At 38.7% G+C, this 13,417-nt stretch overlaps 2 protein-coding genes across 2 annotated transcripts in view; both read right to left on the reverse strand.

The window, feature by feature from the left end:
- rplp1 (ribosomal protein, large, P1) overlaps positions 1 to 2,172 on the reverse strand; it is a 2,743-nt gene extending 571 nt beyond the window's left edge. Inside the window, exons 1-3 of the mRNA XM_035681735.1 lie at positions 1,924 to 2,172; positions 757 to 831; positions 108 to 216 (exon numbers count right to left, since the gene is read on the reverse strand). Coding sequence (XP_035537628.1) covers positions 108 to 216; positions 757 to 831; positions 1,924 to 1,995 — 256 coding nt within the window. The 5' untranslated portion in view covers positions 1,996 to 2,172. The remainder of the gene's footprint in view (positions 1 to 107; positions 217 to 756; positions 832 to 1,923) is intronic.
- Positions 2,173 to 2,659: 487 nt separating this feature from the next.
- On the reverse strand, positions 2,660 to 11,662 carry clptm1l (CLPTM1 like). Its single transcript, XM_035681715.1, has 17 exons — positions 11,431 to 11,662; positions 11,227 to 11,321; positions 10,592 to 10,781; positions 9,955 to 10,154; positions 9,706 to 9,784; positions 9,222 to 9,339; positions 9,050 to 9,144; positions 8,230 to 8,314; positions 7,477 to 7,580; positions 6,855 to 6,920; positions 6,444 to 6,494; positions 6,032 to 6,114; positions 5,876 to 5,910; positions 5,662 to 5,717; positions 5,301 to 5,345; positions 5,030 to 5,145; positions 2,660 to 4,935 (listed from the first exon to the last, which is right to left on the reverse strand). Exons 1-17 carry the CDS (start codon positions 11,593 to 11,595, stop codon positions 4,851 to 4,853), a joined length of 1,668 nt encoding a protein of 555 aa, XP_035537608.1. The 5' UTR covers positions 11,596 to 11,662; the 3' UTR covers positions 2,660 to 4,850.
- Between the last annotated feature and the right edge of the window lie 1,755 nt (positions 11,663 to 13,417).

A 13,417-nucleotide genomic window follows, 5' to 3' on the forward strand; every position in this document is an offset into this window, starting at 1 on the left:
CCTGGCGCCTAAAGGGTTAAGTATATCCTAGTTTAGTGTTGCAGTAGCACAAACACCATTTAAAAAGTGTCTAGCATTTGACTTATAATGCCAATCTGTCCTGTTACCTGGGGCGTCTCCAGCAGCGGCGGCGGCAGCGGCAGGGGCTCCAGCTGGTGCTCCACCTCCGGCGCCAACGTTGCAGATCAGGCTGCCGATGTCAACGCTGGTAAGAGCCTACGAAAATAACATTCACAGGTCAACATCACTTTATTCACATGTCCAGGACCTGTACTTACATCACTAAAGATATAACACTATTGATCTCATGCAGAGGAAGCGCTTCTATTATGGTTTGTGTTGACAACTTGAACACACCCTTGTACACACCTGAAATACATAGAAACCTTAAATAAGTCACAACCTCTACACAAACCCATTGCAAACTCTTGGTTCAGAATGTTTTTTCAACATTTTCATTGTGAAATCTAACTCTTGTGTTTGTTTACTTCACACTAATTATCTCAGACATGAAGACCAACATAACTGTAGCTGTATGCGACTACAAAAGGAAGCTACAGAGTCCGAGGTACTCTCATTTCAGAGCTGCTGTGGATGGCACTGGACAGCTTAGGAAACAGACGCCACTCCTTCCTGATGGTTCAAACCCCACATCTTAGCAAGACCGTCTCCACGTTGTCATGGCACCACAGAAGATAGATACTTTATTTATCCCCAGGGAAATTTAACTTTAAGTCGTGTGTGTCGCTCTCTCACCTTGGCAAACAGACTTGGCCAGAAGGGCTCCACGGTGACGCCGGCAGCCTTGATCAGAGCATTCAGCTTATCCTCCTACAGACACAAAAACATTGGAATTGTTACACATTGTTCACGTCATTCATCCTTAAATAACTTGTATCGACGTGAAGCAAATTATCAGTGCACAAAATAAAACTATCACAAGTTAGCAGCAAAGTCTTGTTAAAGTTTCACAGCTTTGTAATTCCACATTATCTCATATGGGATTCGTGCTTGTTTAAGGAGAGGGAGGCCTAATCAATCATTTAAATCATAAACAAATAAAATTACTTTGGGTGTTTATTACTATCATACTACGCTTATTACATTATCTCACACTTATATCCTGATGTTTACAGGTTTGCACATCTTTTTATACACATCCTGTAAAACCTAAAAAAACACTCACTAATAATAAATAGTGACTGGAATCCTTCAGAAATCGTATTGTTTTTGCTTTATCGTGACTACTTTCAATCAAGACGTTCGCACCAACAACATGTTAGTAACAAATACAAAGTTTTAGCCATGGAAAGTATAAACAACATTTAGAAACCTTAAAAACTAAAGCATGTGTATTCTTTAGCTCATATTGAGGCTGTGCAGCATCCACGTGTGTCACAGCTGTCAGACAGCTACCTGGAGCATCTTTATGAATGAAACCAAGCAGCCGTACACTACAAGGTGGTAATTAACCGATAACTACCCCGCTTTTCTCTCCGATACCTCCTCTCAGTAAAACGCATGGCGGGCTGTTAGTGGAGACTAGCTTAGCATTAGCCACCGCCTGTCACTGAGGGACTGACTTCTCCAGAACTTCAACTGAGAAGTTCAGATGTTTAAAAGTCATGTTGTTCAACAACTACAGCCACATGCTGCAGATAAAACTCTTCTTGTTGTCCTGATACAGAAACGAGGCCTTAACGTTAGCTAGCGACAAGCATGCCGCCATTTTTAACCATAAGATTGGACACTTATTTCTGCCTGAACGTATTTTAACAAGACATATTATCACCCCAGTTGGTCGATAAGAGCCCCTACTAACCGCAGCTTTATTATTTAAGGCTTTTATCAGCCGCACTATACTGCCGAGGGTCCAGCTGAGAGGTACCGGCTGAGCGGTGCCGTATGAGCCGGTGCACTTACGGTGACGGTGACTTCATCGTCGTGGAGGATGAGAGCAGAGTAAATGCAGGCGAGCTCGGACACGGAGGCCATTGTAGATGTTAGATTTTATATTTGTAGCGTTGGATGCCTAAATTTGACGGTGCTAGTCGCCGGATTGAGGGCCTTAGCTTCGGGTGAAGAACCGAGCACCTTAGGCACGTTTACTTACTACAGCGGAAAAGGGAAGGGGGAGGGCGGGAGCTTGCAAGATATACTCTACGTGAGGGCTGCGTGACTCTGACGTCGATACGCACACAAAGTGACGACAGACGTCAACGGATTTGAAGTAGGGTCGCTTGACAATGTGCAAAGCTCCTACTAGTTTCTCTTTCAATAAGTTTGAACATGAATAGATTATCCTGCTTAATTGAATACAATTGCACAAAACAAAAGCCTATTCATGCAAACCCTGCATTTTGTAGTCATCTTTACATTATTGTCTTTAAATATTTTCTATATCTTTTATTTATATGCAAGTTTACATCATTCACAATGAGTTTTAAGTTGAATACTAGTTAGTACGTACCGAAGAATATCTGAATATGCACATAATTTGATGCACTTGATCAAAGCTCTAGAATGAGGTACAGTATGTTTAGAAATTTGACACTGTGTATGTCTATATGCATGCTACTATCACTTAAACTCTGAGGAATATATACACAATATGTACAGAAAAATGTCCGAAGGTTTTAAATCCACTGCAAATAATATGTTCAGTCAGTCAATTTTATTTCATCTCAATCAAAAACACAAAGATTACAATAAGTAAAACCATTTCAAGGCAAATATTCTGGCAAATCTCCTGGTTGCATTTACACAGGAACAGAAAGCCTGTGCTGTACACAGACCTAATATGTCTTGATATTTGAAAATGGAGTAGTGATCCCAAGTAGTCTTTCTATTTAAACAAACAAACAAAAAACAACATAACATCAGAACTATGGAAAAAACAAAATGTGACTGAAAGTCTAGATGTAGTAATACTTTCCTCAAGTCTTACCATTTACTGTTTCACCCACAATGTCAGTGTCTACTTAGAAACATCAGATGGATCCTTTATCTTGAACACACAAAGCTCAGAAACAGTTTTAGGAATCATTCTCACATTTGGCACTAACATATCTTCTTGGCCCTGATATTTAAAAAAATACTTGAGCAGGTAAAACTACAAAACTAGAGTGGATGGAAAGGACAGTATGGCTTTCAGTGGCACCCTTCTGTGTTACAGTGTTATAAAAGTAATCGTTTAGCATGTGGACAGAGCAGGAGACAGTTCAACTCTACAAATTCTGGAACCTTCAAGCTTAATATTCTAGAATGTTCAGGCAGTTTATCCCCATCTCCATGGCAACAAATAAGAATGATCTACCTGCTTCTACTTCAGCTCAAAATTCTGGAACGTTCAGGTAATCTATCCTCTTCATCACAACAAGTTGGAATCCTCTACTGTGCTTCTATTACAGCTATATGTGCATAGGGGGAAGTTACATGCAGATTTGAAATTTCGGACACATTTTTTGTTAGCTTTTAAGGGGCCTATATATATATATATATATGTTCTCACTTTAAAACAGGCTCCGTCATTTTGGAATTTGTCTCAGGGTTAACATGTATTAGCTTTGTCAGCATTAGAATTTGGGATAAAAACTTTGTCTACACAATGATACCTTTTAAGAGGCAAATTGTCAACAGCATTTTCAGTGAGCAACATTTGAACACTATTAACATAATTTCATAGAATGTCTAGAAAAGCACTTGCATTTTGCATCAGTAATATTTAAATGAACTAACAATACATCCACCTTTTGTCCACGTCTCAGTACTGCCCACCTTTGCCTAATGCAGCTTTCATGTTATAGCAGAATTACCGTAATTATGTCCACTTGTTTCCAACTTGTAAATTCATTTCAAAATCCAAGCTATAACTATGACTTGAAAACTCAGATTTTTTGTAAAGCTCTGATGTATCAGGCTTGGCGCTTATGGAATAATAATATGGAAAAAATATATATTTAGATATGGGTTCCTCAAAGCAGTCTAAACCAGCATGTTCTCAAAATGTACTGTTATGTCAGTTAATTGGAATTTGTAAACATCAAAATGTTTCAAATCAGAACAATCCATTTTGGACATTGCAATATTTACAGTGGTTCTTCAGCTAAAAATGGGAGTCTAACCCAATGTAATAAATCATAATTTTCTCTTGCAGCTTAGCACAACCAAGTCAGTATTTGCAGACACCCAAAGCTGAAAACCAGGTAGGTAAAAAAGGTTAAAAAACCCTTCAATGATAAGAAAAGGACGGAGATGTTCCAATAGACATGGAATGTGACTGGTTTCGTAAATTGAAAAAAAAAAAAAAAAAGGAAGAGCGGATTTTATAGCTGAGAAGGCTTGAAGTTAACACCAATATGTGCTATAGAAGAATGACTATAGTCATCATCAGTGTACTCTTTCATACAAGAGCTGAGCAGTGCCTGTACCTGTGGTAGACAGTCATAGTCTGGAGCAGGGTGCCGGCCATTCACACCAATCGGAAACACATTTGCTCCAGGTCGTCAGTTTTAAACGGAAGAGTTTTATCTGACTGGCCTAACCTTTCCCGTCACATACCACAAAACAAAACAAAAAACCTCTCCGGACTGCAAAAGGCAGATTAGCAGATGTTGACCTTTTAACACTTTACACTATGGGACGGGATGGAAAAGTCAAAAACCACAAGGATGTTGATGCGCCTGGTCCATTTACAACTAACTGACCAGAAACAGAAAAATATTTTTCCAGGTGCCTCTGGACCATTAAACCAGCTCAGCTGATACCAAATGAGATTAGTGGATACCAGTGGACCGCAGACTAAACCCGCAGATACAAGATCATGGAAGCCAATAACCCGTCCTTCCTCTCTAGTCCTTGTGGGACTTTCCTTTGGGTTCTTCGTCATAAGAAACTCCATATTCATTTACTCTTGTTTTGTCCACTGGGTAGAGCCTGTGGAAGGGGAGAGAGAGTTTCAGGTTAGGAAACTGTTGGGTATATTTTGTTGGTGACTTAGTAATGTGTGTGTGTGTGTGTGTGTGTGTACCATCTCTGGTAAAGGTAAATGAGAAACACCACATCATCTCTGAAACAGGCCAGTCTGTGGGACGTTGGCATCGTGATGATGAAGGCAAACACATCGTCGATAAAGGTATTGAATGCCTGGTAACAAACAATCAATCAATTAATCATTTTTTAATTATTTATCACTAAAACATTTTCAGTGTCAGTGACTTCAATTAAATCATTTATTTAACATATACAACAAATAACAGCAGTTATATCATATAATTCAGTAGCTGGAGTTGTGTTCTCACCTTGTACATAAAGGCTTTCCAGGGCAGGTGGGCCACAGATTTCAGCTGTTGAATTAAACATAATAAGTCAATGCAATTTTTGAAAGACAACTTCAGTAAATGAAATTAAATACAATTTATGCTTGACCACTTTTAGGCAATATCTGTACAATTTCATGTTTTAGTGAGCACACTTCTAGAAGATCTGGAACAGTTACAGGTTCCCTGTGGAGTTTTTGACCTCCAGTAGCTCTATGGAGATTTTCTTCCCTTAGAGAAATTAATTCTGATATGGTAAATGTATTTTATCCATTATCACATTTTACATTTTAGAAAAAGTAAGACCAGGCTCACACACCCACATTGACCATGATGAACTGACCTTATAGTTGACAAACAGTTGAGGAAGCATGAAGAGGAAGCCAAAGGCATATACACCTAAAATGGTAAAGAACATGTTGAAAAGCCTTTTCTTTTTCGATCAAATAATGGATATCAATGGCAAAAGGAGGTGATCAATTAGCAATTTTAATATAGTTAATAATGAAATGGCAAAGTACGTTTTATATATAGCATTTAAAAAAAAAAAAGCTTACCATTAACCAAACTGTTGATCAACCACGAGTACCAACTAAAACAGGGACAAAGAAACAAAGGGAGATAATCATGTAACCGATGACATCACGTGATAAGGAAATCCTGTAATAAAAATGTTGCATGTTATGTATGCACACACACATAGAGACCCCTACCTCTTATATCGCAGGAATATTAGAGCGTACACAGCCCCTCCGATACACAATGGGTAAAGGAGGAATGAGAGGTACTTCATGGCCTACAGAGAAACACAATGCACAGAATTTGGTTACATCCAATGACAACATAAGCTCTACTGTCCAGTAACAAAAAAGATTTACCCGATTCTAATTCACACATGAAAAATGTTATGATTATTTATAAAATAATATCTCTAAAGATTGTTGTTATGTGTGTTTTGGCTGAACAGGTCCTTTAAATAATACAGTATTTAGTTTTTAGCTTGAGTGAAAATCTCCAATAATAATGTAATAATGATTACCTGTTTGCACAAATTGATGTTTCACTCATGCTTATGTTGAAAGTGTGGTTTATTATCTATGCATGTGTGAGTCCATAGTGCCTTACCAGTGTATCGTACTCTTCTGTTCTCCTCTCTGATTCATCTAATTGCCCAAACTGTTCCAAAGAAAAGAAAAACACACACACACACCAATTAAATTTAAAACAATGCCAATCATGTTATCTAGTACTATCTAGCTCCAGTACGTGCTCTGTGCTTTCAGTTTGAACCCATAGTAATTTAGAAGAGAGCTCTATTAGAGCAGCAGGCAGGGGGAATGAATAAAATCTACTCAAAGTATGCCGTCTACAGCAGTTAGAGAGAGTAGTACTGACAGCCCACATATCAATCCATTTACCACTGATAAATAGTGTAGAGAATCCTAGATACGCAATATCTGATTTGTACTGAGCTGTAAAAATAAATGACAGACGACAAAAGATAAACCAGTTACACACACACACACACACCCCTACCAGGAATGTTGGTTTGCCTCCTTTCCAGAAAACCTGAATCTTGAGGGCCTTCTTCACTTTCCATACCTGCAGTAAAAACATTTTAAAAGCAGAATATCATGCATTAATCAACAAGAATCATAGACTTATTTCCTATAAATTCCACTACACATCATGAGAACGATACTAAGCTCGAGAGGAAGGAGAGGGGTGTGTCACTGCCATTAATTTGAGGCTTGGAGCTAACAGTATGTTGCTATATTTGACAAATCATTTTCAGGTGTCAGACACTGTCACTGGTGGGACATCGTCTCAGCACACAGGGAAGTGTTGAGCTGAAACCTGAGAGCAAAATACTAATACTAATAATATTTTTATTATTCTATTATTTATGACAGCCACAAAAAATACAATTATATCAAAGATTTCAATGTAACAATACATGATTTTATGTAATGTATGAGTTGAATCTATTAAATATTTAATTTAATACATAAATTTTAAGCAAGATTTTCAAAGACATCACATATGCTTCTGTTTTCTGTAATGTAGTGTAATTCATGTACACGTCTTATGAATGTATACAGGTGTGTATTTACATGTATTTTAAATGCGTCTGTGTGTCCAGTCTGTGCGGACTTACTTCAATGATCGAGCCGATTCCAGCAGGAATGAGGACAAGCAGGCTGGTCTGCTCGTCAAACAAATAGAGGAAAATCACAATGGTGCTGAAACATCGCCAGAGCACTGGAAAACAAAAAACACAAATACATAAAATGTTATTCTGTGACAGCTGGTGATGTATTTTCCATGATTGCATTTTCAGGGTTATACTAATTTTCTGTCCACTCGAATGTTATTGTATTATCTAGTGTAAAAATTCATAAGTTGTCTCATAGTGCCAGACTTGTGGATATACATAGTTCCAGTGCAGGAGAAAGGTCTAGCCAAACAATTAGAAAACCATTCAGAATCACACTTTTTGCTTATACTTCTGTGGGCGACATATTGCTCAACAGCATTTTGCAGATGGCTACTTCTTGCCATTAGATGACAGCCAGCACACAAGAGCATCCCTTACTCTGTCGCCATTTCTGTTGCTGAGCAACAGGAAGCAGAATTCAACATCTGGCTACCCAGCAGTCCAAACTCACAGAGTGAGATTATACTCATTATACAGCTGATGTCTGTGGACCTGTGGTCTTCTAAGGGACTAGTTAGAGTTACTTTACATACTGTACTCTAACGCTCTGTTAAAATCAGTCACAACAAATGTATAATGTGCAGCTAAATCTCCAGACTTTGTCCTCTGTTGTGCATTTGTTTCCTGTCCAATATTGTTTTTTTCACTGTTCGAATGGCGTTTTAGCAGGTCGGTGAGAACAAAGTTACCAACCTGCTTTGCTGGACATTCCCACCATGCTTTTCTTCTGTTTCCAGAAGCTGATGTCGTTCTTGAACGCCAGGAAGTCAAAGAGCAGCTAAAAAAGCAAGAGACAGGACATAATATTTTTGTCTAGCTACAGTTCATTGTTAACAGTTCGTAATCAGCACACCTCAGAGCTCCTTACTCTTTCCTTTATTTCTGAGGTGTTAACACTTAGATTATTTTCTTTATAATTATGTTAAAAATAAAAGTGGTGAGTGGGTATAAGTTTGTTTTTTCTACAAACACATTAGCTAAAGCATGCAGTACGTAGACTGATTGTTTTGAAGATTATATCGGTATTTGGTGGTCCTAGAATTTATGGATTATAGGAACCCATCGTTTAGCCTGGTCATGCTGAATTTATGTGCTTGTTGGAAAGTTCAACCTCAAGAAAACCCAAGCCCTGATTCATCTGAACTTTTTGCAATTTTCTGAGATGCCCTTTTGAGAAAGTTTGCTTCATTCATTTCATACTTATGTGCATGTTTTTTGTGCCCATGAACCGTAAGACACCCTGCAGTAAGCATGTAGACTAGACAGATTTTTTTTATAGTTTATAGTCATTATAGTACAGCTTTTGTGATGCATTCTTTCTTCACCCAAAAAACGATAGATTTTTTTACCCAATCTCAGAAATACTAAAATTTCATTGTACCTTGGCCTCTTTGATCAATACTTGCAAATAGCAACACAGACGTGGTATCTTTTATGGATGGATAAGGACTGATTGCTGATTGAAAAGTTGTGTTTCACACAGGTGCACTATAGATTCATAATCACGACTTACATGGAAGGCAGCCACAAAGAAGGTGAGAGCCAGGAAGTACAGGTTAGTATCCACAAAGATTCCTTTAATCTCATCAGCATCCTTTTCTGTGAAACCTGCATCACATACAAAGAAATATACATGGTATTAGATTGACGCTTGTAGACATTGTGTGTGTGTGTGTTTAACATACCAAACTGCTGCAGAGAGAAAACAGCGTCTTGCATGTGGATCCAGAATCTTAGCCTTCCCAGAGAGATAGAATCGTAGGAGATGGTCAGAGGGAGCTCCATGGAGGTACTGTTGATCTCCTACAAACACACACACACAGATTATTTCACACAATCAGCTTCTTACATATTGATGTTCTGTTCTCAAACTCTTTGAAGCCTATATGTGAAATGGATGACAGAGCAACATTATTTTAAAATCATTATTTTTGGATGTGTAATGACCTCCAAACATCTGTAAACTATTATCTTCTACCTTACTTTTTGTTTTTTGTTTGTAATTCACAGCTTTTTATTTATTTTTTTTTCAATTAATTATTGGCTGTGGTGTGTCTGCATTTTCCTCTAAACAAGTTCAGTAAGAAAATGAATAACAGAAAAACAGCGCATTTTAAAATCTGCTGATAGTTAATTACAGTGTATTATATAATATTTATAAAAGCTTACCACAAGGTCCTTGACCCGGTTGCTGAGCTCATCAACAAACAGCAGAGGTAGATAAACCATTTTCTTACCATTTTGGAATCTGAAACACAGAAAAACAAAACATCCCATGATGCCACTGGAGCCTAATTAAAAGCCTTGTTAATAATTTTATGACAAAGATCGGTATCACATTATCTACAAATAGACATACAAGTATCCAAACCATACCCACACAGAGTGTTGTGTGTGTTTCTGCATCTATTATCTTACACTCTGAGGTATCTGTGGACATCACTAGGAAGGTATTCTCTGTCAAACATGAAGTGGTCGCTGACAATGTTCAGTGTCAGGCGGGAGCGCCAATGGGAAGCTGGGTGAACTGACGAAGAGGTGGGTCCACCTCCAGCTCCACCCCCTGCCGCGGGGTTGCCATCTCCCTGTTTCTTCTTCTGGGCTTCTTCTTTCTGACCCTGGGAAATCACATAGACAGAAACTTTACTTTCAAATGAAATGCCCCTGATCAATAACTAAACTCTTCTGGATCTACAGTACATTAATAAGACAACACATCTTGCAGTTAAGCTAACTGGGAAGTTACATATATTAATAATAATATTAAAAATAAAAACAAAATAACAAATAATAAAAAACTATTTATACATCATACAGAAAAAATTCTCAAAGTCCTTCATATACAAGAAAAAATGAATAAATATGATAGATGATAGATAATAAAAATTATCTCAAATTACAAAGTAAAAGCATTTTAAGCAGTTTTTTTCCATGTGAGCTGTTTAATACATTAAAGTAGCTTAAGTGTCTCCCCATGCCCTTACACACCCACATCTTTATTCAGATAACATCATCAACTTTCACTTTCAGCCGGAGCTTTGGAACAACTCAGTACCTTTGTTTGATCCTCTCCGGATATCAAAGAGATCTCAGGCGGTTTAGGAACCATGTAGGTGGTGAGCTGAGCCACCAAGTGGACCTGTCGTTGATCCTGCCACGGAGTGACGCCGGCTTGATGGACAAATATTAGTGCATATAATGTTCCATTGTTACGGGTCTTCTTAGGGAGGGAGACATTCACTATCCTGGAGGGGAAAGGAGAGAAAGAGGGAAGTGGATGAAAGAAAGAAATGTGTTTTTGCTATGGATATACTGTAGATCAGAAAATGGCTGGCACTGGTTTCCTTGGAAATTCCTTTAATAAGTGTTGTGTTAAACAATCAAAATGCTAATTGTTTTAAACCTCTGTAGTTCTTCATTAAAAAGTCCTTGTTATAATTAAACTATGACTAAACGGAAGCACATTCAACATCTGTTTTAGTTCTTAGCTAGATTGATATCCATTCATCTGAATAATGCATTAATGCATTGGGGTTCATTAAAGTACAGTGTCCATCAGCTCGTTAACAGCTTTGAAACTGACGTGTCCAATCAAATCTGAGGAGACAATTCATTTCCAAGGCTCATTATAATTAATGTGGATAAAGTGTAAAATCTAAAAAGAGACTCAAAAGTGAGAGTCCAACCGACCTCTCAAACTTGCCGTCGACATCAAATTCGTCCTCTTTGTGGATCAGGGTATGTCCGCCCTCTGCATTGGGCCGCAGTGCAGTGTAGATACTCAACTGGATGCACACAGAGAGATATTACAAACATTATTACATATGTACATTATACTAGACAGACAGTTGAACAGAAAACAAACCGAACAGCGATCCCCTCCACATTACCGACCTGTAATTTCGGGTTTCCAGCCAGGAAGGGCGTGATACAGTTGTCACCTTTGGGGTGGTCGCAGGGTTTAGTGTACACTATCCCGTACATCACCCAGCAGGTGTGGAGCACGTACACCACAAACACCCCCACGATCAGCGTGGTGAACGAGGTTTTCAGAAACATCGATTGCTAGCGTCGTCTGTGTCACGTCGTCTCTCTCGTCTCTCTCTCTCTCTCTCGTCTCTCTCCTCGTCTCGTCTCTCTTGTCTCTCTCTCTCTCTCCCTTGGCTAGCTGAGGATCCGGGCCATATGTCTGCAAATGAGGAGCCATAGGGTAAAAAAGGTCAGTGTACAGTGTCCTGATTATCCCAGAGGAGGACTAATAACAGTCCAAATCAATGCTGATTGTATATTTTGTTTATATTTGACAGTTATAGATCTCATTCAAAAACCATGGGCATCAATTTGATACTGTAAGTCAGTCACAAAAGCCTTAGAGCCTGAGCACTAATGTTGGACGATAAGGCCTGGCTTGCAGTTAGTGTTCAATAAATCAGTCCAAAGTTGTTGATGGACTTGAGGTCAGTTCTCTCATGTTCTTCCACTCCAAAAAAAACATTTACTTAGAGAGCTGGCTTCATGCATGGGGGCACTGTCAAACAGGAAAGGGCACCGGTCCACATACCTTTCGCCATGCAGCATTTCTCGTTTGTTTGACAGCAATGCTTTCGTTTACGAAAACAAGTCTTCTCTCCTTTGAGTGTCAAAGCAACAACTCCTTTGTCAATAAGTGAAGGGTACGGCTGGTCAAGAACATTTGGAAGAGCTTGCTCGTCCAGTTTTGTGAGTTAAACTAAACAGACAGTTGATATGAAAGATGAAGAGCAGCAGGGCCTCACATCTAGACTTAACATTAGCTGGCGGGTGATGAAGCTTTTATTTCAAAGAAACAGACTTATTGTGACCACATTCAGTCAGTTACTGGTAAAGCTGTCAGACAACAGGTTTGTCTATTTTCCTGAGATTACAGTAAATAACCACCAGCTATTTGCTGCTGGTAGTAATTCATCAGCATTTGACTGATTGTAGGTCAGCTAGAAGCAATCTGAAGCCCTTTAACTTACTTAAACTCTGACACACTTGCTGTCAACTTGTCCATATGGCTGCTTCTCTGTGATTTTTCTAGTCACGATCAATTCTTTAAATCAGCTGTCTTCACCTAACTGGACTCGCCAGTGCTGCCAGATGTAAATGCTGTATATGTGTATGTATGCATATAATAAAAGTACCATTCAGACGTTGAACACTACCTGAGTTAAACCTGGCAGGCTGTCAGTGACAGGACTCTCAGCTATCCGTCCGTTCACGTTACCGAAGCCGCCAGCTAGATAGACGCGACGACATCGTGTCTTCAAAACCGTCCACCGTTTTTAGTTGAAGGCATCTGCTGTCCTACTCGGTCGGCCTCTCCATTCAGGAAGCAACCCGGTCTGGACAACCCCAAAAAGAGAATTACAAGCTGAAAGCGTGAGGTGGATCTATATTTCCGCCATTCGCTTCCTGGTTGTTTTCTTGGACGGGATTTAGGATGTAGTATCGCGAGGCTTTTAAAGATATGAACTATGGGGGTTTAGACCATAAACTGGATTTGAATAAAACCCTTATTTAGCGAAGATAAACGGCTATTATAAAGTAATTATATTTCTTAGATATTACCTGGAGATATTAAGAGTTTTGCAGCAAAAGTATAATGTTTTAAGTTATGATAAAAGGCTCAGTAGCCTGATATGATGTTGTCTAATTGCTAAAGCAATAAAGTCAATCTTTTAATGATATAAAGAGATATGATAGGGTTGCTAGGGGTGATATCAACATCTAGTGGTTAGGGTAGTATTTTTAAAGATACTCTGTTGTATTACTATATATATGTATTATATTCATACAGGATCTGTGTTTGTGGGCGTCTGTCTCCCCATTAAAATGCTGCCGTGACCCGGATTCGAAC

The sequence above is a fragment of the Morone saxatilis genome, unplaced genomic scaffold (assembly GCF_004916995.1).
Source record: "Morone saxatilis isolate NCDOM2014 unplaced genomic scaffold, NCSU_SB_2.0 Contig9, whole genome shotgun sequence".
In the NCBI taxonomy this organism is placed as follows: domain Eukaryota; kingdom Metazoa; phylum Chordata; class Actinopteri; family Moronidae; genus Morone; species Morone saxatilis.